General features: G+C 44.1%; 1 protein-coding gene across 1 annotated transcript in view; it reads right to left on the reverse strand.

The window, feature by feature from the left end:
• ugt8 (UDP glycosyltransferase 8) overlaps positions 1-25,089 on the reverse strand; it is a 113,824-nt gene that overhangs the window by 56,799 nt on the left and 31,936 nt on the right. The window contains exon 2 of the mRNA XM_067990931.1: positions 9,701-10,524. Coding sequence (XP_067847032.1) covers positions 9,701-10,522 — 822 coding nt within the window. The 5' untranslated portion in view covers positions 10,523-10,524. The remainder of the gene's footprint in view (positions 1-9,700; positions 10,525-25,089) is intronic.

Raw genomic sequence — 25,089 nt, forward strand, 5'->3', positions numbered from 1 at the left:
TTTATCCCTCTCCCTTTTTTTGTTAACAGGGGTGTAAGATTTGCAATCCTCCAGTCCTCTGGCACTATTCCCATATCCAAGGAGGATTGAAAGATTGTGGTCAGAGCTTCTGCTATCTCCACCCTAGCTTCCCCCAGCAACCTAAGATGCATCGCATCTGGACCAGGTGACTGGTAACTTTGAGTGATGGCAATGTACTTAGCACCTCCTTTCTATCTATTTTTTTCTATCCAATATCTGTACTCCCTCCTCCTCCTCTACTATGATATTAGTTTCATTATCTTCTTTTGTGAAGACAATTGCAAAGTACTCATCCAGTACCTCAGTCATGCCCTCTGCCACCACAAGCAGCTTTCCTTTTTTTTGACCCTAATGGGCCCCAGCATTCCTTCAGCTTTTTACATGTTTATAAAAGATTTTTGGGTTCCCTTTTATGTTACCCACTAATCTTTTCTCATTCTCTTTTTGCCCTTGTATCCTTTTTCAATTTCCCCCTGCACACTCTGTACTCTGCCTGGTTTTCTACTGTATTATTTACCTGACATGTGTCATAAACCTCCCTTTTCTGTTTTATTTTAACCCCTATTTCCTTTGTCATCCAGGGAACTCTAGCTTTGGATGCCCCATCTTTCCTCCTCATGGGAACATACTTGGTTTGTATCCAAACTTTCTCCGCCTTGAAGGCCTGCCATTACTCATTTCCTGTTTTCCTGGCCAATCTTTGTTCCCAGTCCACTAGTCCAATCCCTTCTCGAATCACTGAAATTGGCTCTCCCAGTTTTCTCACAATTGATTTTTCCTGGTCCTTTTCTGTAACTACTTAAAACCTAATTATGTGCTGATCACTATTACCCAGATGTTCTCCCATTGAAATACACACTACTTGCCCTACTTCATTCCCCAGAACTAGATCTAGCTAAGCTTCCTTCCTCATTGGGTTAGAAACATACTGATTAAGAAAGTTCTCCTGTATACATTTTAGGAATTCTTCACCCTCCTTGCCCTTTACATTGTTTTTTCTCTAGTCTATATTAGGGTAATTCAAGTCCCCAATACTGCTCTATTATTTTTACATTTCTCTAAAATTTGCCTAGATTTGCTCCTTTATCTCCTTCTCACAATTTGGGGGTCTATAGTAAACACCCAAGTAATGTAACAGCTCCTTTTCTGTTCCTTAACTCTAACCAAATAGATTCAGTTTTTGAACCCTCGCATATTTTCCCTCTGTAGAACTGTATTATCCTTGATCAATACTGCCACCACCATTCCCCACCCCCAACCTTTGTTCCTTCCCTATCCCTTCTGAATACATTGTAGCCAGGAATGTTTACTTCCCATTCCTGCCCATGTTCAAACCAGGTCTCCGTTATAGCCACTATAGCATAACCCGATGTGGCAACTTGTGCCTGCGGCTCATCAACCTTATTTGTAACACTCCTCGCATTAACACATACATTCCAACACCATGCCAGTCAGCTTTGCATTTTCCTCCATCTAATTCCTGCTCTTCCTAAATTATTCTTTATACTGCTGCTGTTTTGCCCCTCCTAGTTTTCTACACACCTTGTCTCTCCCCTCTGCTGCTATGTCTTGGTTACCCTTTCCCTGCCAAATTAATTTAATCCGTCCCCCACAGCACTAGTTAACATCCCCGCGAGGACATTGGTCTCAGCCCTGTTCAGATACAACCTGTCCGACTTGTACAGGTCCAGCCTGCCCCTGAACTGGTCCCAATGCACCAGGGATATGAAGCCCTCCCTCCTGCATCACTTCTCCAGCCACACAATCTTCCTGTTTCTGTACTCCCTCGCATGTGGCACAGGGAGTAATCCAGGGATTAACACCTTTTAGGTCCTGTTCTTTAACCTTTCTCCTAGCTCCTGAAACCCTTTTCCTATAGCAGCTTTAATGTAGTAAAACATCCCAAGGCGCTTCAAAGGAGTGTTATCAAACAAAATTTGATGACGAGCCACAGAAGGAGATATTATATCAGGTGACCAAAAGCTTGATCAAAGAGGTAAGTTTTAAGGAGTGTCTTGAAGGAGGAGATGGAGGAAGAGAGGTTTAGGGAGGTAATTCCAGAGCTTAGGGCTGTGGCAGCTGAAGGCACAGCCGCCAATGGTGGAGAGATGAAAATTGGGAAAATGCAAGAGGCCAGAATTGGAGGAGCGTGGAGATCTCAGAGGGTTGTAGAGCTGGAGGAGGTTACAGAGATAAGGGTGAGGCCATGGAGGGATTTGAAAACAATGATGAGAATTTTAAAATCAAGGGTTGCCACACTGACAGCCAACGTAAGTCAGCGAGAACAGCTGTGATGGGTGAATGGGACTTGGTGCAAGTTAGGATACGGACAGCAGAGTTTTGGATGAGTTCAAGTTTACAGAGAGTATAAGGTGGGAGGCCGGCCAGGAGAACATTGGAATAGTCGAGTCTAGAGGTAACAAAGGCATGAATGAGGGTTTCAGCAGCAGATGAGCTGAGGCAGGGACAGAGACAGGCAATGTTATGGAGGTGGAAGTAGACGGTCTTGGTGATGGAGTGGATATGTCGTCGGAAGCTCATCTCAGGGTCAAATAGGTTGCCAAGTTTGCGAACGGTCTGGTTCAGCCTCAGACAGTGGCCAGGGAGAGGGATGGAGTCAGTAGCTAGGGAACGGAGTTTGTGGCGGAGACTGAAGGCAATGGCTTCGGTCTTGCCAATGTTTAGTTGGAGGAAATTTCTACTCATCCAAAACTACATGTCGGACAAGCAGCGTGACAAATCAAAGACAGTGGAGGGGTCAAGAGAGGTCGTGGTGAGGTAGAGCTGTTGTCAAGGCAACAGGTAGATGAGAAATAGGAGGGGGCCAAGGATGGATCCTTGGGGGACTTGAGAGAACGGTGCGGGAGCGGGAAGAGAAGCCATTGCATGGAATTCTGTGGCTACGACTGGATAGATAGGAATGGAACCATGTGAGGGCAGTCCCACTCAGCTGGATGAGAGAGGAGAGGAGTTGGAGGAGGATGGTATGGTCAACCATGTCCAAGGCTGCAGGCAGGTCGAGAAGGATGAGGAGGGATAGTTTACCATCGTCAGTGTCACATAGAACGTCATTTGTGATCTTGATAGTAACTTACTTACAACATTGTCACCAATGGTTAGCCCACTTGTACAATATAAAATCACATCTATAATTCAGAAAATGCAATCCAAATATAATTATATTTGTTATATATTTGTGTACATTACTGCATTAAGATCTTGGCCTTTGCCTTTACTCTTGCATGCCTGTTTGTGCTACATATTGGATTTTTCTCTAACTTCATTTGTGAAGACTGATGAAGAATTCATTTGATAGATACCACTTTCTGATCCTTTAAATATTTCTACTCGAATTAACCTTTAGTGGAACTGTCTGGTCCTTTTCCTTCGATTACTATTCAGTTTAAAAAAATAAAATTCTTTGTAGCCTCTTGTTGATATCTACAATCGCCTTTTCTGTGAACCCTTTCTTTGAAAATGAATTTTAACTATCGGTAATTGAATTCCATTAGTAAGAGCTTTTCTGTCTCAGCGTTAATATTAATGATGTGGCGATGCCGGTGATGGACTGGGGTTGACAATTGTAAACAATTTTACAACACCAAGTTATAGTCCAACAATTTTTATTTGAAATCTACAAGCTTTCGGAGGCTTCCTCCTTCCTCAGGTAAATGTCAAGAGCTCCTTGAAGCCTACGCATTTATACATATAGAACAATACATGGTGTTTACAGACTGCCCCTGCAACTGCCCGTTGCCAAGGCAATCACCGTGTTCAGACAGAGAGGTGTCACCTACAGAACCCCCGAATACACATTCAACAAAAAAACAAACAGGAAAAAAAAGAGAGGCAGAAACATCCGGAAGGCAGAGAAAGCCAGCAAATGACCCATTATATTGAAAACAGAGAGCTTTTGTTCGCTGGTGGGGTAACGTGTAGCGTGACATGAACCCAAGATCCCGGTTGAGGCCGTCCTCATGGGTGCGGAACTTGGCTATCAATTTCTGCTCGACGATTTTGCGTTGTCGTGTGTCTCGAAGGCCGCCTTGGAGAACGCTTACCCAAAGATCGGTGGCTGAATGTCCCTGACTGCTGAAGTGTTCCCCGACTGGGAGGGAACCCTCCTGTCTGGCGATTGTTGCGCGGTGTCCGTTCATCCGTTGTCACAGTGTCTGCATGGTCTCGCCAATGTACCATGCTCCGGGGCACCCTGTTTGTTTTTTTGTTGAATGTGTATTCGGGGGTTCTGTAGGTGACACCTCTCTGTCTGAACACGGTGATTGCCTTGGCAACGGGCAGTTGCAGGGGCAGTCTGTAAACACCATGTATTGTTCTATATGTATAAATGCGTAGGCTTCAAGGAGCTCTTGACATTAATATTAACACATCTTGTAAAAACACAACAGCAGTCGGTTATTTGATTATACCTGACATCACTGTATTTCGAGTACAGATGGGAAAGATAGAATGCAGCTACTGCAAAATACTGTATCTGGGACTTAACAAATCTGCTCATATGTCGGGGGGGGGGGGGGGGGGTGGGGGGGAGGAAAGAGGCGGTGAGAGAGTGATCAGGAATTAAACTGGCATCTCGCTAAAGAGCACGAAGGGCAAAGGATTGACAGCATCCACATGGCAGAGGATGAGGCCCAAAAGAGGGAATTAAAAGGCTGCAGAAGCTAAAATAATAACTGCAAATAGCTGACAAGTATGTGTTACCAATACTAAACATTTAGTACAATTTACTTATAAACACTGGTTTATGCATTTTGGGATTGAAAAGAAAGTAATTGTCCTGTGAGCTTGTAGGTTGGCATTACGTTTAAAAAAACAAAATGACTGATGCTTGGCCACCGATTTCATTTCCTTTCTCGTCATTTCAACTCAGGGCTGCATGTGAGTGATGGGGCGACTAGATGGAGGAGAACTCATGTTGAAGTATTTTACATTAGCATAGAAATGGAACTGTGTATCAAACCATTATGTGTTAATTTATCTACATTTTCAATAGGACAGTTATTTTTTGACTTTTAAAGCCATTAATCAAAACATGGGGCTCAATTTTAAAATGAAAGTCCAGGTGCATTGGGAGCAGGGAGGCAAAGAAAATCGTGGTTTTTTTTTGGAGTGGGCAGAAATCGCGGCTCCAATACGCTGAAGAACATGCATGACCCAAAGTCATCTTAAAGTACTTGAAATGTGCATGAATGTAATTAATTTATGCTGGCATGCAATTTCAACACTGCCTCAGCATGTTTCCCGTGCTGTATGAAGCACGCCATGGTGAAGGAGTCGTGTTCCAGCCAGCAGTCATTTGGACATTTAAATGCCTGTTTGACAGATGGGGATAAAAGGTGAGTTTATTACAGCAGGGCACACTCAGTTCTCTCAGACAAACTTTTATCTGGGAGATCTTTGTGTTTAGACTGAAAATTCTTGGTTCACACTCAGAATTGTTCTGTTTACACATATTTATCAACTTTTCGGACCCCCTCAAACTGACACCATCAAGATGGGGGCGGGCGCAATGGCTGCATTCACCACTACATCCGAGGATGAGCAACATCACCATCCCTGACCTCATGAGCAGCGAGGGGCGCCGCTGCTCTGCTCATGGGTTCGTCCTCCTCCTGCTCCTCCTCAATGTGGATGGCAGACGTGGATGGTGAATGAGGGGATGGGGCCTCCTTGCCAACGAGTCTACAGACAGAGGCTCAGCTTCCCGGACTTCTGAGGAGCAGTGCATACACAGGCTGAGAGTGCGTCGCCAGGTGCTCGCACACATCTGCAGCCTCCTTCATGCTGAGCTGCTCCCAGTTGGGCCTGGCAGCATCTCATTACCCATCGCAGTTAAAGTGACCACTGCCCTCAACTTCTTCGCCTCTGGATCATTCCAGGGTGCCACCGTTGACATCGCCGGGGTCTGCCCACAAGTGCATAAAGCAGGTCACCGATGGCAGAGCCTCGCAGTTAGTCAACGTCCCCACGGACGTCCTTAGCCAGATGGAGAGGGCAGTGGGATTCGGTGGCTGGCTTCCCATGGATTGCACGCATATAACAATCCGAGCACCTCCACACGAACCAGGGCTGTTCATCAACAGAAAGAGGTATCATTCTATCAACGCTCAGCTCATTTGTGACCATCGCAGAAGATTTCTTCACGTGTGTCCAAGATTCCCTGGCAGCTGCCATGATTCGTTCATTCTGGGGGAATCCCAACATCCTGGACCTCTTCTAAGCACCAAACTGCCTCAAGGGCTGGCTCCTCGGGGACAAGGGAAACCCTCTGCACACATGGCTCATGACACCTCTGAGGAACCCCATCAGCAAGCAATGTCAATACAACGACGGCCACATTGCCACCAGGTCCATAACTGAACATGCAATAGGGTTGCTGAAGATGAGATTTCGGTGCCTTGATCGTTCTGGGGGAGCGCTTCAATACGCACCAGCGAGAGTGGGTTGCATTATAGTAGTGTGTTGTGTCCTGCACAACATGGCGCAACAGAGAGGGGTACCGGTTGAGGAGGCCTCATCTCCTCATCCACATCTGCCATCCACATTGTGGAGGAGCACGACGAACCCATGAGCAGAGCAGCGACTCACCTGGCTGCTCGTGAAGCCAGGGAGTCACTCATATGCAAACGGTTCTCGTAAGATCAGAAAGTGAGAAGAGTCCAGTCGTCATACCACCTGCAAAGAACAGCGCCAACACCAGCCCCCACCAAAACAGTCCTGCAACTACACAGACACCCACTGTAAAGTGATCCACTGGGTGACATCAAGTGTCGCCGTTCATTGTGAAGCACATGAAAGAGCGCTATTACAAAAGCCAATCAAGAATGAGTAAGACGTGGCAGTAGTGGTGATAATGATAACATTTAATTTGATTAACAGAAACCAAATATAAATGAAAAACATGATAGTCTGTCAGACACTCTTGTGCATACCCTTTGTGACCACAAATCCTTAGCCTTTCTCTTCTTACCGCTTCTACATGGTGCATCCCCTGTGACTGCAGCAGAGGTAGTGGCAAGTTGCTCATGTCCATGGCCTGACTGCTTAGATGTTTTCGGTTTACGCCCTCTGGGTTTTGGAGCCCTTGAGGGCCCCTCCAAAGACCGCTCCACCTGCACCTGTGCAGGGGCAGATAGTGCCACCTGGAGAGGAGGCAGCATTGCGGGTACTGATCAAGAGGGGGGCAACGGGTGAGACGTGGGAGCGCTTTGAGTGGCGCCCCCACTTCCATGTCCTCTTTCGCCATCATCCCTCTCCTGGGCCAGGCCTACATCGCTCCTACCACTCTGCTGGACAACAGTTTGGAGGACATGTGTGATGCCTTGTAAGGCCAGTGCTGGTGTATCTGTCAGCTTGTTAAAGGCGGCAGAACGTTGTTCACCCTGAGTCTTCAGGCCACTGTCAGGGCCTGAATGGACTCATTTGTATGCCGTGCTTGAAGCTCAACGGAGGCTAGTCTTCTCTCCATCGCAGACATTCCCGCACTTACCTGCGACATAATCTCAAACATTTCAGCAGTTACGTGCAACACTATCTCAGACAGTTGCTCACGTCCCTGTGACACTATCTCAGATATTCCCTCACGTCACCATTCCACTAATGCAGGAGTTGGATTCCTCCATCCTCTGCGCTATTGTGGAGAATGCGAGGTACTGGAACAGGTGCCACGCACAAATGTGCTGCTGTCCCTCGATCGTTTTCCTTTTAAAGGATGGCCCCCGGGGTTCAGCATCTGCATCCAGCTGAGCAAAGCCTGGAGAGGAGTGCATCCACCAACGAAGACTCTCCACAGCTGCCCCTGCCCTACCAGTGTCTGCTCATGCTCCCTTGTGTGGGGTGATTCACCAGGTACCAAGCCAAGTAACTGACTACTAGGACCCACTGAGATGTGAGTATCTGCACTGGTGGATGGCTCGCTAAGATGCGACGGTGCGCCCTCAGAGCCCGGCAGCTCCTCTGAGGAATCACCCTCTGCTGTCACTGCAGTCGTTGAAGGGCCTATAAAAGAGAACAGAAGGCAATATTAAGCATCATCACTGATATGTCATGTTACAACAAGCATACTGAGGTGTTCAACATGCCAATCATTGTTAACATCAATTCATGTGAGTGACGAATGTTAAAGTTGTTACAGACATTTGTGGGGTGCCGGTCTCGGGGTCCCCGATGGACAGGCACTCGCTGGTGCGGCTTATCTCCAGGGCCGCCTCCTCCACCTGAGTACCACTATTTGTGGACGCCCCCCCCTCCAGTCCTCGCCCTCGTGTGCATTTTGCGCTCTCTTCTAGAAGGGGAGAAAGTACAGACGTGTGAGCGAGTGATGGTGAAGTGGTCAGCTGATGAATGCATTGCTTTGGGTGAGGCTGACCACGAAAGAGGTGCATCAGAGGGTGAGTATGAGACAGAGACATCACAATGGATCAGGATTGGGGGGAGTGGTAGTGGTGAGTTCACAAATGGGAAGGTCAGGAAGTGCAGGTAAGTTGAGGATGAGCCTTAAGTGGGTGTGAGGAGTGATGGGGTGGAGTAGTCTTGGCAGTGTAGAATGAGCTGGGAGGGGAGGGGGGGGGTGGTGATGTGCACCACGGAATGCAGGAGAATCAGTAAGAGTACTCACCTTTTGCTGACCTAGTTAGGTCATTGAAACACTTCCTGCACTGCACCCAGGTGTGGGATACGTTGCTGCTGCTGGTGACCTCTTCTGCCACCTTAAGTCAGGCCTTCTCAGTGGCAGAGGCAGGGCACTTCCAACTGACAGCCGGGTAAAATAGTTCCCTCCTCCTCACCCTAGCCAGTAGCAGCTGAAGTGAGGCATCGCTGAATCTTGGAGCAGCCTTGCCCGTGCTTCTCCATTGGTTCTTCTGGAACCCAGAAACAAGGTTAATGGCCACCAATTAAGTCGCGATCGCATGGGGAAAGGTAAGTTTTCATTATCTAGGTTTACTGTGAGCCCATTGAAGCCCCCCGCCCTTTTAAAATTGAGCCCATGATTGCAGCAAAATTCACAATTGCAGATGGCTTAGAAACATGGAAACATAGAAAATAGGAACAAGAGTAGGCCATTCGGCCCTTCGGGCCTGCTCTGCCATTCAAAATGATCACGGCTGATCGACGCATTCCATCAAGCATTCCCAGCTGTTTTTTCACAATGCGGCTCATTTCCCTTTTGACGCATGGATAGGAAAGACCATATTCATCTTGTAAACCTTGCAATGACACAGTGCACCAAAGAATTGGGGCTAGAAACCAATTAATTCCACAAAACAATTAATTACAATACACGTTTTAGATTTCAATCACCAATGTGTTACAAGAACAGTAATACAATCCCTGCCAACATGAACTGTTCTTTTTCAAATTAATGATAGAATAAGTTTTAAAAATAAATTTGCAGTTTTCTAAGTAGGGATGTAGTTACACATCAAAGCTTTGAAGCTTCATTTATTGTGGGGAATACTTAAAAATGTGAAAATTAAGGTTGCAGGCTCCATTCTGGCGCAAACCTTTTCCTTCTATTGCCATCACGATCTATTACAACCAGTTACTATTTTGGTAAACTTTATAATGAACCTTGAAGAATCACATTCCGCCTTTGCACAATGATATTCTCAATAAAGCAACACTAAGCTCTATAGCTGTAAAAGATATAAGCAAACCTTACTTCTGGTAGAAGGCTCGCAGGTTTAGTCAAAATCCCTCCCACATACACAACATTGGGCAATGTAGGTCGAGGAAACTCGAGTGCTACATCCGTGCACAGCATCCATAAGCTGGAACCCTGTATTAAATCATACATGGAGCGTTCAGGCTCAATTTTGTATTTCAGCATTATTCGCTCGTATTTTGGCAAGAACAGAAAATTCACACCAAAACGCGACACTAAGTACACAGCAGTATTTGCAATTCGTTGAAATAAATTCATGTTGTCTGTAAGAAGAGAGTTGAACTCTGGTACATAGGCTAGCGGTGTTGGAGCACCAACTTCTGCTGGGTACCAGAGGCCAGTGGAAAAGACTGCATACTTCACTCCCAGAAGGTGTGCTATCACAAAGCCACACATTTCATTGGGGTCCACCAAAAGCAAGTCAAACTTTTCTTCCTTGAGCTGAGCAATGAAACCCCGGCTGCCAACCATGATGTCACAGTTCTTGGAGTAATGCTCTAGAATGTCAAAGAGCTCTAGTGCTGTTAGTCTTCCTGAGAAAATGTTCCTCATCTTGGACTGCAAAAATTCATCTGCTGTTGTGCTATTGAAGAAGCCAGGATATCGCAGCAGTCTAAAATAATCTGATGAAGGGATCTCTCTACCTTCTGACACTGCAAACACAGTCTCATGTCCATGCTCATGTAAGGCCTTAGCTAGGGTCTTGAAAATGTAGAGATGGCTTTCAAACATAATCGGCGGCACAACCACAATTTTGGCAGCCTTCGATACTTCCACAAAGCACCAAAGTAGCGTGAGGATTTGGAAGTACAACTTCATGGCTGAAAATACAACAAAAAAGAAATATCAGCAACAATTACATACACAGTTGTGTTCTTACAGAATATTTAATACCAAAAAATTTTAACATTCTGTAGAGACGGACATGAAGTTCAAATTATAATCAGAAAAGACCACATTCTATCAATTCTATACATAACTTGCATGCATCTTCTAAATTACTTCAATTTAATATTGTACAAAACAGAAGCGCTTCACAGTCAACACATCACTGAAGTTTGGTCACTGTTATGCCAACAAATAGAGTAGCCAATTTGAGCACAGCGAGGTCCCACAAACAGCAAATGAGATAAATAATCAGTTAATTTGTTTTTGTGATGTGAGTTGAGAGGGGAATGTTGGCCAGAATACCAGATCTTCCCTGCTCTTCACTTGGTGGATCTTTGAAATCTACCTTAACCACTTGAACAGGCAGACAGGGCCTCGATTTAACATCTAATTTGAAGGACAGCATCTCCAACAATTCAGCAGTGCCTCGGTACTGCAGGAGATTAGTCAACCTAGATCATGTTCTCAAATCCTAAAGTGAGACACGAACCCACAACAAAGACAAGAGTGCTACCAGCTAAATCACGCTCAGTCTCTCAATTAGCTGCTTTTACAATGCCACACTTCTGCCATGTTGTTTCTAATCAAAAGGACATTAGCAGAGTCCTTTATAGTGACATTAGTTAATAGCATAATTTAGAAACAAGAAAATACTTAGCCATTCTAGTGTGCCCAAAGATATCCAGTCTTTTCTGAGTAAAGAACCTTCTGTACGTTCCAGCACGCCCTGGTAGCCCCTATCCTAACCTCTGAAGGACAATGCCATCTATCCAGAGGCAAACAGCGCTCTCAGTGCAGACATTTAAAAAAAAAATAGTACTCAGCAACATGATAGTAAGCTAACATACACAGAAATCCAATGACCTGAGACCCACTATACTTCCTAGGAGCCCAGTTTGACAAACCTACGGGGACAGAAATCGCTCGAAGTGGCAAACCAATACTTCTCGCCGCTCCATAGATTTATACTAACCCACTAACTGACGTCTTTTCATCGGCCATTTCCTCTAATAGGAAGCGGAGAAGAGCCCAGCGTCAGTTCAGGCGAAGCTAGGACCCTGGGAGAAGTGAAAGGATCGATCTCTCCCCTCAGCCAATCAGATCGCAGAATTTTTGACAACTGCGTTCAGGCTTGGAACATGAAAACCAGAAAGTGAAAGGTACAATATTTTAAATCAATGAGAAAAGAGTTATAGACAGTGAAAAAAAGAGGGTAAGAAATAATTGAATTAAATAAGAGACAGAAGGGAAAAGTAAAAAAAAATTTAATTTAAAAAAAAAATTTTAATGACCAAAAATTATTAAAATAAGGAGTAATGAACTCCACATTTTTAAAAGTTAATTTTTAGTTGTTTGGCAGTCATTAAGACATACCACGCTGTTAAAACTTAGTTTAGATCTGTACTTTTAAGCGTACCTGTTGGTGGCATAATTAGTTACTTTCCAGCTGGGCAGATAAGCAAGTTTGCACTTTTTCAATGATTTCTCTGATTGCAGCGTGTGATGTTCCCTTAATTCGAGGCGGTCATATCGCCAGCAAACCACTAGGAGCAAGTTCCGGACTTCCGCGCTATTTGGGAGGGATTTCTGCCCCATTGTTTAGGTTCATGTCTCACTTGTGAACAACATTATGGGGCAAAACAGCCACATAAATTTACCTTAACTCCACTAAAAAATAAATCTTATATCTGCAAAGACAAAAGGCTGCTTACATAATAGGACCAATGGTAACTTGACAACTGATTGGAATGCAAAACTCCCATAACGTAAAGTGAATTGAAAGTACTGGTGGCTTTTAAACACACAATCAAGGTTTCTGCAAATTGAAAAAGTCAATGAGTTCACATTATTTACAGGTTGCAAAGTAAAATCACCACCACAGCACAAGCACACCAATATGAAACAATCAGGGGTATTCTTTCAATTTAAAAATGTATCTAAAAAGGAAATCAATCTGAAGTTTACAAAATAATCACATGCATCCATTTTTGGGAGGGTGGGGACAGCTTTTCACTTCAGCTGAACATTTTAAGATGCAGTTCCAAGCTTGAGTTTTCTGATTCAGCAACAGAAATGAGCTTGCTATTATAGGGAATAGAAATATATAAGCATAATCAAATGAACTTGAGGAAATAAGTGCACATCACTGGAGAGCACTACATCAAAGTATGCCTTGATCTTAACATAAGATCTTGACCCAAAAAGAGTGTTTTCTGTCTCAAAATCTATTTCCAGCTTTGGTATATTTTCTTTTTTTTAAAATCACTATTGAACACATCATTGTTGACTCAACCATCCAATCTTAACATTATACTCAGGAAAGCATCAGTGCATTAATATACTTCGTCACTGTGACAGTCACATTTTTTAAGATTTCACTCAGGTAGACTGAGGACATATCTACGAAAGAAGAAAAACAGAAAAAGGAGACTTATTTTCCAACTTACCATGGGCAATGTCACAGGAGATCAACTCGTAATATATTATAAATCTTAGGAAATGCACGCCAACCTATCTGTGCCACTTGACTTCCTGCCATCACATTTTGTCATGCTTTTTGTGTTAACTTTATTCATTATAAATTCCTATGTCCACATTTATTATGGGTTTTGCTGATATAAATTTGTAACTCAAGCCACTGAGCTCCTACACTTCTCTCAAAATGCATCCCGTTTTTTTCTCAGTAACTGAAAATTTTAATGTCCAAAATAAGGGATTTAAAACAAAAAAAAATCAAAAAGTACTTATTTCACAACAACATGATTACATTTATCCACTGAACTGCCTTGTATCTTTTAATACACTCATTAAAGTTTTCTTCTGAAGATCTCAGCCTCTCTCAAGAGCCTAGTTTTTTAAACTTGTATTTCAAAAGTAAACAAAGCTTCTTTGAGGGAAGCAGATAGGTGCGCTGGGCAAAAAAGGGTAGGAGAGAGAAAGGAGAGTGAGTGAAAGAGCAACACGCGCAAGAATGAGAGTAAACAGTGAGTGAGTGAGGAACAGAGATCCTACGCAAGTGAAACAGAGAATAAAGGTGATAAAGGGAGGTAAAAGAACAAGGGGGAGAGAGAGGGAGCATTTACAGACAGCACAAGCATGCAGAAAGAGGATGGGGTAGAGCGAGCAAGAGCGAGAAAAAGAGAGAGAGAGAGAGAGAGAGAGAGAGAGAGAGAGAGAGGTGCTGGCGAGAGAGAAGACGGAGGTAGCGAAAATGACAGACTATGAAACCTCCTTCCATACCAGTGCTTCTGAAACGACTTCCTTTTTCCTCAGCCGAGGATTCCTCACCACTCTATACCCTGTAGTTGACAGGGCACTCGACCATGTCCATCTCATTTCCCTCAATTCCACCCTCACTCCATCACCTCCCTCTCAGAACCATGATAGGGTCACCTTTGTCCTCACCTTCCACTCCACCACCCTACACAATATACAGAGCATCCTCTGCCAGCTCCAGCACAATGCCACCAAACACATCTCCCCCTTCCCTTTCAGTTCTTCGAAGGGACCGTTCCCTCCAAAGCACTCTGGTCAACTTATCACCCCCAACACCTGCTCCCTTTCCTCTGGCATCTTCCTATGCAAGAGCAGCAGAGGCAACACCTGCCCTTTAACCTCCTCCCTTCCCACCGTCTAGCATCCCAAACACGCCTTCTGGGTGAAACAGCAATTTATTTGTACTTCTTCCAACTTAGTATATTGCATGCGCTGCTCACTATGTAGTCTCCTCTACATTAGGGAGACCAAACGCAGATTGGGTGATCACTTTGCTGAACATCCCCGTTCAGTCCACAAGAGTGACCCTGAGCTTTTGCTCGTTTGCCATTTTAATTCTTCACCCCACTCTGTCCTCTCAATCCTTGGTTTCTTACACTATTCCAATGAAGTTCAATGCAAGCTCACAGAACAGCACCTCATCTTACTACCAGGCACTTTACAGCCTTCCAGTCTTAATGCTGAGTTTAACAACTTTATATCTTAACTACTGCTCCTATTTTCTCAAACAGCAGGTGCTGGTAATGGACGATGGCTGCACCAGAGCCACTGGGAGTGGAGGAAGTGTGGGCTGGTGCTTGGGGTGGGGGTCCGCTATTGATACATGGCCGGTGGGGTGGCCCGTCCCACCTGCCTTTCTTCTGCCACATTCCTGGGCCATGGCAACCTTCTCCGCTTTGCCAGATTTTCCATTCTTCCCTCTCACTCTCTGCTGCTACCATTTACACTTCCTGTGGACCCATCTTTATTTCTTTACTTATCCCATTATGACCCCCTCTGCCTTGCACCATCTCTTTTGTCATTTAATGACTCCTGCCCTCCACTCAATCACAGACCTTTCCCTTTTTCACAGGCTCTGTACATCTCTAATATCTTCCAGTTCTAATGAAAGGTCATAGACATGAAAATTTAACTGTTTCTCTTTCCACAGATGTTGCCCAGCCTGCTGAGTGTTTCCAGCATTTTCTAATTTTTATATATATTTGTCATCTTTCCTAATTTCTCATTAAGGTTCTATGTCCTCAATTTTCTCCTATTTCCTTATGGTTTCAAATTTGCTTCTAATTTTTTTATTCTTTTCCTTTTCTGTATTTCATTTACAGTTTCTCCACTTCACTTCAATCCTCCTTAAAATTGCTTATAAGTTTTCACTTCATATTTACAGTAGTTTCATTCTCCATATATTGAGGGTATGCTAGCATAGTGGTAAATAAAAACAGAATGTGATTGTTAACAGTTTATTAAAAATGTAGAGGTTCCATCAGTATTTTGTACATACGAGAAAAAGTACTAGAAGACTACAGTTTATGATATACTCTACATTCTGGCCATGCATTCTCCGATTCCTGTGGGTTTGACTTTGAGGTCCAAATCACATTTTCTAAATCTGCAAGCTGACTCGCATTTTATAAATTATAGCCAAAAATAATCTTATGTACCCTTTTGGGTACGGTAGCATGGTGGTTATGTTACTGGACTAGTAATACAGAGGCCTGGCCTAATCATCCGGAATCATGAGATCAAATCCCGCCACGACATCTGGGGAATTTAAATTCAGTTAATTAAATAAAATCTGGAATAAAAAAAGCTCGTATCAGTAATGGTGACCATGAAACTATCGTAAAAACCCATCTGGTTCACTAATGCCCTTTAGGGAAAGGAAACCTGCCGTCCTTACCCAGTCTGGCCTATATGTAACTCCTGACCCACAGCAATGCGATTGATTCTTAACTGCCCTCTGAAATGGCCTAGCAAGCCACTCAGTTGTACTATCCTGCTACAAAAAGTCATAAGAATAAAACCGGATGGACCACCTGGCATCGGACCACTAGGCACCTGACACGGCAAAGGCAAAGGCAAACCAAGCCCAAACGACTCTGCAAAGTCCTCCTCACTAACATCTGGGGACTTGTGCCAAAATTGGGAGAGCTATCCCACAGACTAGTCAAGCAACAGCCTGATATAGCCATACTCACAGAATCATACCTTTCAGCCAACGTCCCAGACTCCTCCATCACCATCCCAGGGTATGTCCTGTCCCACTGGCAGGACAGACCCACCAGAGGTGGCGGCACAGTGGTATACAGTAAGGAGGGAGTGGCCCTGGGAGTCCTCAGCATTGACTCCGGAACCCATGAAGTCTCATGGGATCAGGTCAAACTTGGGCAAGGAAACCTCCTGCTGATTACCACCATCCCTCCACCCCACCCCCCACCTCAGCTGATGAATCAGTATTCCTCCATGTTGAGCATCACTTGGAGGAAGCACTGAGGGTAGCAAGGGCACAGAATGTACTCTGGGTGGGGGATTTCAACGTATATCACCAAGAGTGGCTCGGTAGCACCACTACTGACCAAGCCCTGAAGGACATAGCTGCCAGACTGGGCCTGCGGCAGGTGATGAGAGAACCAACACGAGGGAAAAACCTACTGGACCTCTTCCTCACCAATCTACCTGTCCCAGATGCATCTGTCCACGACAGTATTGGTAGGAGTGACCACCGCACAGTCCTTGTGGAGACGAAGTCCAGTGTTCACAACGAGGACACCGTCCATTGTGTTGTGTGGCACTATGACCGTGCTAAATGGGACAGTTTCAGAATAGATCTAGCAGCTCAAAACTGGGCATCCATAAGGCTTTGTTGGCCATCAGTAGCAGCAGAATTATATTCCAACAAAATCTGTAACCTTATAGCCCAGTATATCCCTCACCCTACCATCACCAACAAGCCAGGGGATCAACACTGGTTCAATGAGGAGTGTAGACGAGCATGCCAGGAGCAGCACCAGGCGTACCTAAAAATAAGGTGCCAACCTGGTGAAGCTACAACACAGGACTACATGCATGCTAAACAGCAGTAGCTGTATGCTACAGACAGAACTAAGCAATCCCACAACCAACGGATCAGATCAAAGGTCTGCAGTCCTACCACATCCAGTTGTGAATGTTGGTGGACAATTAAACAACTAACGGGAGGAGGCGGCTCCGTGAACATCCGCATCCTCAATGATGGCAGAACCCAGCACGCAAATACAAAAGACAAGGTTGGAGCGTTTGCAACCTCTTCAGCCAGAAATACCAAGTGAATGATCCATCTCGGCCTCCTCCCGAGAGCCCCACCATCACAGAAGCCAGTCTTCAGCCAATTTGAATCACTCCACGTGATATCAAGAAATGGTCGAATGCACTGGATACAGCAAAGGCTATGGGACAACATCCCGGCTGTAGTGCTGAAGACTTGTGTTCCAGAACTAGCTGCATCTCTAGCCAAACTGTCCAGTCCAGGCAGCATTTGACAGAGTGTGGCATCAAGGAGCCCTAGAAAAATTGAAGTCAATGGGAATCAGGGGGAAAACTCTCCAGTGGTTGGAGTCATACCTGGCATAAAGGAAGATGGTAGTGGTTGTTGGAGGCCAACCATCTCAGCCCCAGGAGTTCCTCAGGGCAGTGTCCTAGGCCCAACCATCTTCAGCTGCTTCATCAATCACCTTCCCTCCATCATATGGTCAGAAGTGGGGATGTTCGTTAATGATTGCGCAATGTTCAGCTCCATTCACAACCCGTCAGATAATGAAGCAGTCTGTGTCCTCATGCAACAAGACCTGGACAACATCCAGGCTTGGGCTGATAAGTGGCAAGTAACATTCGTGCCAGGCAATGACCATTTCCAACAAGAGAGAGCCTAACCACCTCCCCTTGACATTCAACGGCATTACCATCGCCAAATCCTCCACCATCATCATTCTGGGGGGTTACCATTGACCAGAAACTTAACTAGACCAGCCATATAAATACTGTGGCTACAAGTGCAGGTCAGAAGCTGGGCATTCTGCGGCGAGTGCTCACCTCCTGACTCCCCAAAGCCTTTCCACCATCTACAAGGCACAAGTCAGAAGTGTGATGGAATACTCTACACTTGCCTGGATGAGTGCAGCTCCAACACTCAAGAAGCTCGACATCATCCAGGACAAAGCAGCCCGCTTGATTGGCACCCCATCCACCACCTTAAATATTCACTCCCTCCACCTCCGGCGCACTGTAGCTGCAGTATGTACCATCTACAGGATGCACTCCATCAACTCGGCAAGGTTTCTTCAACAGCAAACTCCGACCTCGACCACTAGAAGGACCAGGGCAGCAAGCGCATGCAACCACCACAACATGCATGTTCCCCTTCTAGTCACACATCATCCTGACTTGGAACTATATCGCCGTTCCTTCATAGTCAGTTGCTCAAAATCGTGGTACACCTTACCTAACAGCAGTGTGGGAGTAGCTTCACCACACAGACTGCAGCAGTTCAAGGTGGTGGCTCACTACCACCTTCTCAAGGGCAATTAGGGATGGGCAATACATGCTGGTCTTGCCAGCGACGCCCACATCCCATGAATGAATTTTAAAAAATACCTGGCTCTCCTACATTTCTTATTTTCTCAATTTTTATTTCCCTTTTCTCTACCTCCCATCTCCAATAAGTAGATTGCATAGTTGCACACACTCACTGATCTGTAAGGCTCTTGTAAGCAGAAAAAAGTGTATAGTAATTCTGCATTTCTTCTGCAGCAACTGGTCTCAGAATTATGGCTCCAGTATAAAAATGCATCGTCCCAGCTGACAGTCTTAGCAAATCCTGATGAGCTCACTTTCAGGTTGCAGCTGACTTTGCCTAGAAAGAGACATCAGGGGCCAGTGCCACTACCATGGATCTTAGCACAATATAAACACAGTCTGGAACTCCAATTTTCCTACCCCAGGGGAGTGCTGTGCATCTGTGGTTACAAGCTTGTGCTGAGCTTCTCTCCCATCAGTTAAAATTTTGATGTTTAGGGAGTGCAGGTACAAGTGTTTGCACAGTCTAAACATTCAAATTAACTCCAGATAGATATAAAAAAGCACCCAGGAGGCCCAAGGACTCCCTAAGCATTTTTTAAAGTTGGTTTAACACTGCAACACTCCATCTGATACCCAGAGCAGTGGGAGACCAGATCCTCCAAGGAGTTTCTCACCCATTTCCTTCTGGAATCAAGTTGAACACTGACTCCAAATTTATACTGCAAATTTAGCACTGCTGCTATGATAAGTTCAGTGTAAATACACCATAAGTTGTTTACCATTAAGTTAAATGCAATAGCGGTCATTTAAGTTGCACTACAAGCAGTGCTAACAGCTTTATAGTCTTTCACTACTATTAAGTTCTATAATTTCTCTTGGTCAATTTATTTTAATGCTGGTATTCCCTCCACATATAAAGAAGCACAAGATCAACGATCAAAAAAAGTTCGACTTATAATGAAGATTATATTAATTCAACATGAGCGCAAAATCATTTCTACAATCCTGTTTTTAAAACAAAGAAATGTAGACAACTTAATTATAACTACGAAGAGTAACTCTGCATAGCAAGAGGTTCAATTTTACCAATCTGCCCAACCACTTCATGCTGCGGTGTCTGAACACTTGATCAGCTATAAATGAGCAAAATAACCATTGGGCACTTAATGTTACAAACCTGAATAAGGGCTGTAATGCTTGCAAGTCCACTGGAGGTGGAGGAGGAGCATCAACAATTTGCATTTATCATAGAAAAAGGCCCAAGGAAAAAAAATTAATGCTGAGGCAAAGGGGTCAAAGAGGCAAAGAGGTAGGTTTTAAGAAGGGCATTAAAAAGGAAAGGGAGGCAGAGATATACAAATGAATCAGGCCTAGGCAGCTGAAGGGTATTAAAATAACATCTTTTGAATTTCTTTTTGGAAGTAGTGAGAAATGGAAAGATGCACGGAAAGAACAAAACAAATTGTGATTGAATGTAAAAGATTTATGTTGAAAAGGTTTGTAGGAATGACCTGATGGCCTAGTGGGTGAAGCCATTGCGCAGCACTGACCCATACACAATGGAAGGTCCCAGATTCAATTCCCAATCTTTGCGAAATTAGCTGGGGAAGAAACTGCTGTTGTTGGCCCCAGTGACTCAACACTAACGAGGAGAAACAAAAATCAGGATTTTTCTTTCCATTCGTTGTTCAGTTACCTCGTGCTGGAAAGTGTACATGTGGAAATCAGCTGAGAACAGGATGGCTTTCAATGTGATGCCCTCTACCATTACATTGCCTGACAACTCAGTTGGCTCATACTTAAAGAATGGCCACTGGGAAGAATCAGAGGGCTGCTGGTGCCCACAGGAAGTGTAGCATTTTGTATAATAGCACCTGCAGAAAAGGGATGAGGAGAATAAATTGGAGCTAAATTAAGCTTGTTAAATCTTTATGCTAGAACAATTTTTTATTTGGAATACAAATATACACTATAAGGGAATTCTATCATTGCAAATTTGCTCCCAAAGCTAATGGAAATGTTTTATATATCCCAAATGTAGAAATATTTTCCAAATTTTGACACATTATGTCAATGTATAGAAGACACAACAGATCTGAAAATTAAGTTAAAATGAAAAATAATTCCAACATAAAATGGGGCCTGGGAAGAAGAGAACTCGTTGACACAGTGGGTTAGAACATTATTGATTCATTTCTGGGATCTGAGTCAAAATCAGTCGACTGCTGAAAATCGTCTCTCTGCCACCTGTAAATATCCTGTGTGAAATGAGTTTGAGCGCAAAGCACAAAAAGAAGAATTTGTATTTACATAGTGACTTTCATGACCCCAGGACATCCCAAAGCAATTTACAGTGAATGATGTACATTTCTAAAATGCAGTCACTACTATAACGTAGATAACGTCCCAGCCAATTTGTACACAGCAAGGTCCCACAAAGAGCAATGAGATAAATGACTAGATAATCTGTTTTATAGTGATGATGGTTGAAAGATAAATGTTGGCCAGGACACCAGGAGAACTCCCCTGTTCTTTTTGAATTGTACTACAGGATCTTTTACATCCAACCAAGAGGGAAGACTTAGTTTAACTCCTCATCCGAAAGATGGCACCTCCAACAATGTAGTACTTACTCGGATTATGTGCTCAAGTCTCTGGTGTGAGGCTTGAACCCATGACCTTCTGTCTCAGAGGTGAAAGCCAAGGTTGACATAATAGTCCTATTTGTAACCTCACTAAAAAGGAACAGGTTTGAAAAATGAAATGCCACGCTGGTACAGTAGGTGGTGCTCTTCTGAGGACAGGATGGATACTTTTCTGAAACAAGTCCGTATAAACTTCAATTTAGGTCCGTATAAACTTCAATTTAGTCAGTCATTGACTTTTCTTTCTGTGGAAGCAAAAAAACTGTCAAAAGCCCTCCCAAATACATTGTAGCATTTGATTAAACCATAGATCCACGATTATCTTTAGGGATTTCTAAAATCAGTTTTTAACCAATTTCCACTGACAAATTCCCTGATTTTGTTTCTGGGTGGTGAATTGGTAAAAACTAATATTCTTCTGAATTAGAGACACCCCCCACCTCCAAAATGCCTCAGTGTCTTCTTAACAAAAAAGTCCAGAGGTGCATGTGCGTTACATTGTAATGTCAGGCAGCACCTCGAAGAGCTTCGATAATTATTAACAAAATGGAAAAACTGCATAAAATGGTCACAATTTACAGATAATTGCACATAGGGCAAATCAAATTTTAATCAGACTTCAAAAATATTTGTCCTTCACGATACAATGGTGATGTGCTCCTAGAAACATTAAAAAGTTAGTAGTACTGTAGCAATTTTGCAGCAGTGCAGCATACAATCCATTGAGAAATATGGCTAAAATAGCTTCACAGTATAACTTGTATATTACTTTCGGAATTGCCAATGAGACCCAAAAAGGTGGTGTGTGAATTGCGTAAATAATTGTCTGTTATCATTTAACTTAACTCTTAATCTCTTGCTTGTTTTGTTGAGGTTTTGAGATGTTCAAAATAAAAATTGATTTTTTTACTGATTTTCTCTGAATTTACCCTGCATTTGGGGATTTTAAAAATTTTCTTCTGGCTTTTGATGCTAAAATTAAAACAAAGCCAAATATTGTTTAAAAAACAAAATCAGCTATAAAAACTGAATTGAAATTCCTTAATTTTCCAACAGAATGGAATGGAACTCCTTGCCCCAACAGAAATTGATGGATAATTGAGCGCACTCAGATTACAGTACATAAGAACATAAGAACATAAGAAATTGGAGCAGGAGTAGGCCAATCGGCCCCTCGAGCCTGCTCCGCCATTCAATAAGATCATGGCTGATCTGATCCCAACCACAAATCTAAAGAACACAAGAAGTCGGAGCAGGACCCGGCCACACAGCCCCTGGGCCCTCTCCGCCACCCACAGGGCATTGACCGATCCGAACTCAGCTTCATGTCCAATTTCCTGCCCGCTCCCCATAACCCCTAATTCCCTTTACTTCTAGAAAACTGTCTATTTCTGTTTTAAATTTATCTAATGATGTAGCTTCCACAGCTTCCTGGGGCAGCAAATTCCACAGACCTACCACCCTCTGAGTGAAGAAGTTTCTCCTCATCTCAGTTTTGAAAGAGCAGCCCCTTATTCTAAGATTATGCCCCCTAGTTCTAGTTTCACCCATCTTTGGGAACATCCTTACTGCATCCACCCGATCAAGCCCCTTCACAATCTTATATGTTTCAATAAGATCGCCTCTCATTCTTCTGAACTCCAATGAGTAGAGTCCCAATCTACTCAACCTCTCCTCATATGTCCGCCCCCTCATCCCCAGGATTAACCGAGTGAACCTTCTTTGTACTGCCTCGAGAGCAAGTATGTCTTTTCTTAAGTATGGAGACCAAAACTGTATGCAGTATTCCAGGTGCGGTCTCACCAATACCCTATATAACTGCAGCAATACCTCCCTGTTTTTATATTCTATCCCCCTAGCAATAAAAGCCAACATTCCGTTGGCTTTCTTGATCACCTGCTGCACCTGCATACCAACTTTTTGATTTTCTTGCACTAGGACCCCCAGATCCCTTTGTACTGCAGTACTTTCCAGTCTCTCGCCATTAAGAAAATAACTTGCTCTCCGATTTTTCCTGCCAAAGTGCATAACCTCACATTTTCCAATATTATATTGCATCTGCCAAATCTCTGCCCACTCACCCAGCCTGTCTATATCCCCCTGCAGGTTTTTTATGTCCTCCTCACTCTCTACTTTCTCTCCCATCTTTGTATCATCTGCAAATTTTGATATGTTGCACTCGGTCCCCTCCTCCAAATCGTTAATATAGATTGTAAAGAGTTGGGGACCCAGCACCGACCCCTGTGGAACACCACTGGTTACTGGTTGCCAGTCCGAAAATGAACCATTTATCCCAACTCTCTGCTTCCTGTTCGATAATCAATCCTCCACCCATGCCAGAATGTTACCCCCAATCCCGTGATTTTTTATCTTAAGTAATAATCTTTTATGTGGCACCTTGTCGAATGCCTTCTGGAAGTCTAAATACACTATGTCCACTGGTTCCCCTTTATCCACCCTGTACGTTATATCCTCAAAGTACATGGTCAATTCCTCTGCCTTTTCCCATCCGCCCATCTCTGTCCTCTCTGGCAGCAATCTACTTACTACCCTTATTGATATTGCAACAGCTGATCAGCCAGCTTACAGCTCCCTATCTTCGACCTATGACTCTATCTGCTGAACCTGACCAACCTGAGAGAAATGGCCAAAAATGCTCACCCTGCTTTACAGTTCAACACAAGTGCTAGTATAATTTACATTCACCTTCTGTTGGAAGCCTACTCAGCACTGATCTCAATGAAGTAGCCAACTTCAAAAATCAATATTTGTTTAAATATACTTCTCGAAGGCAAGCACATCTGTAGTGCAAAAATTAACTCAACAGCTGAGAAAAGCTGGTCAACAGAACTAAGCAAGCTTCTCCAGCAAAATCAAGTCCTAATATCCAGAAGATGCCCCCTCCCCTCCACAAACACCTCTCCCAAAGCACAATATGCACATGCATCAACATTTCTGATATCAGTTTTAGCATGCTCATGCACCCCACATGTCAAATTATTGTGGATTTAACTTCAATACAAAATAATTTACATAGAACATAATACTGAGCTGCTAGATCTGTTCTGAATCTATCCCATTTAGCACAGTGGAAGTGTCCTCAGTGTGAAGACGGCAGGGGAGGGGGGTCTCGTCTCCACAACGACTGCGGTGGTCACTCCTACCAATACTGTCTTGGACAGATGCACCTGGGACAGGTAGATTGGTGAGGACGAGGTCAAATAGGTTTTTCCTTCATGTTCGTTCTCTCACCACCAGTCTGGCAGCTGTGTCTTCAGGACTCGGCCAGCTCGGTCAGTAGTGCTGCTACCAAGCCATTCTAGGTGATGGACATTGAAATCCCCCATCCAGAATACATTCTGTGCCATTGTTACCCTCCGTCCTTCCTCCAAGTGGTGCTCAACATGGAGGAGTACTGAATCAGCTGAGGGAGGGTGGTAGGTAGTAATCAGCAGGAGGTTTCTTTGCCCACGTTTGACTTGATGCCATGAGACTTCATGGGGTCCAGAGTCAATGTTAAGGACTTCCAGGGCTACTTTCTCCTTACTGTCTACCATTGTGCCGCCACCTCTGGTGGGGTCTGTCCTGCTGGTGGAACAGGACATACCAAGGGATGGTCATGGAGGAGTCTGGGACGTTGGCTATGTCTGGCTGTTGCTTGACTAATCTGTGGGACAGCTCTGCCAATTTTGACACAAGTCCCCACCTTAGTAGGAGGACATTGCAGGGGCAACTGGGCTTGGTTTGCCTTTGTCTTGGCCAGTGCCTAGTGGTCCGTCCGGTTTTCTTTTTATGGAATTTTGTAGAGGGATTGTACAACTGAGTGGCTTGCTAGGCCATTTCAGAGGGCAGTTGGAGTCACATATAGGCCAGACCGGGTAAGGACAGCAGGTTTCCTTCCCTAAAGGAAGGACATTCATGAACACTAAGGGCCATCAGCAGCAGCAGAATTATATTCCACCACAATCTGTAACCTCATGTCCCGGCATATTCCTCATTCTACCATTACCATCAAGCCAGGGGATC

Source organism: Heptranchias perlo, chromosome 1 (assembly GCF_035084215.1).
Source record: "Heptranchias perlo isolate sHepPer1 chromosome 1, sHepPer1.hap1, whole genome shotgun sequence".
NCBI classification, from domain to species: Eukaryota; Metazoa; Chordata; class Chondrichthyes; order Hexanchiformes; family Hexanchidae; genus Heptranchias; species Heptranchias perlo.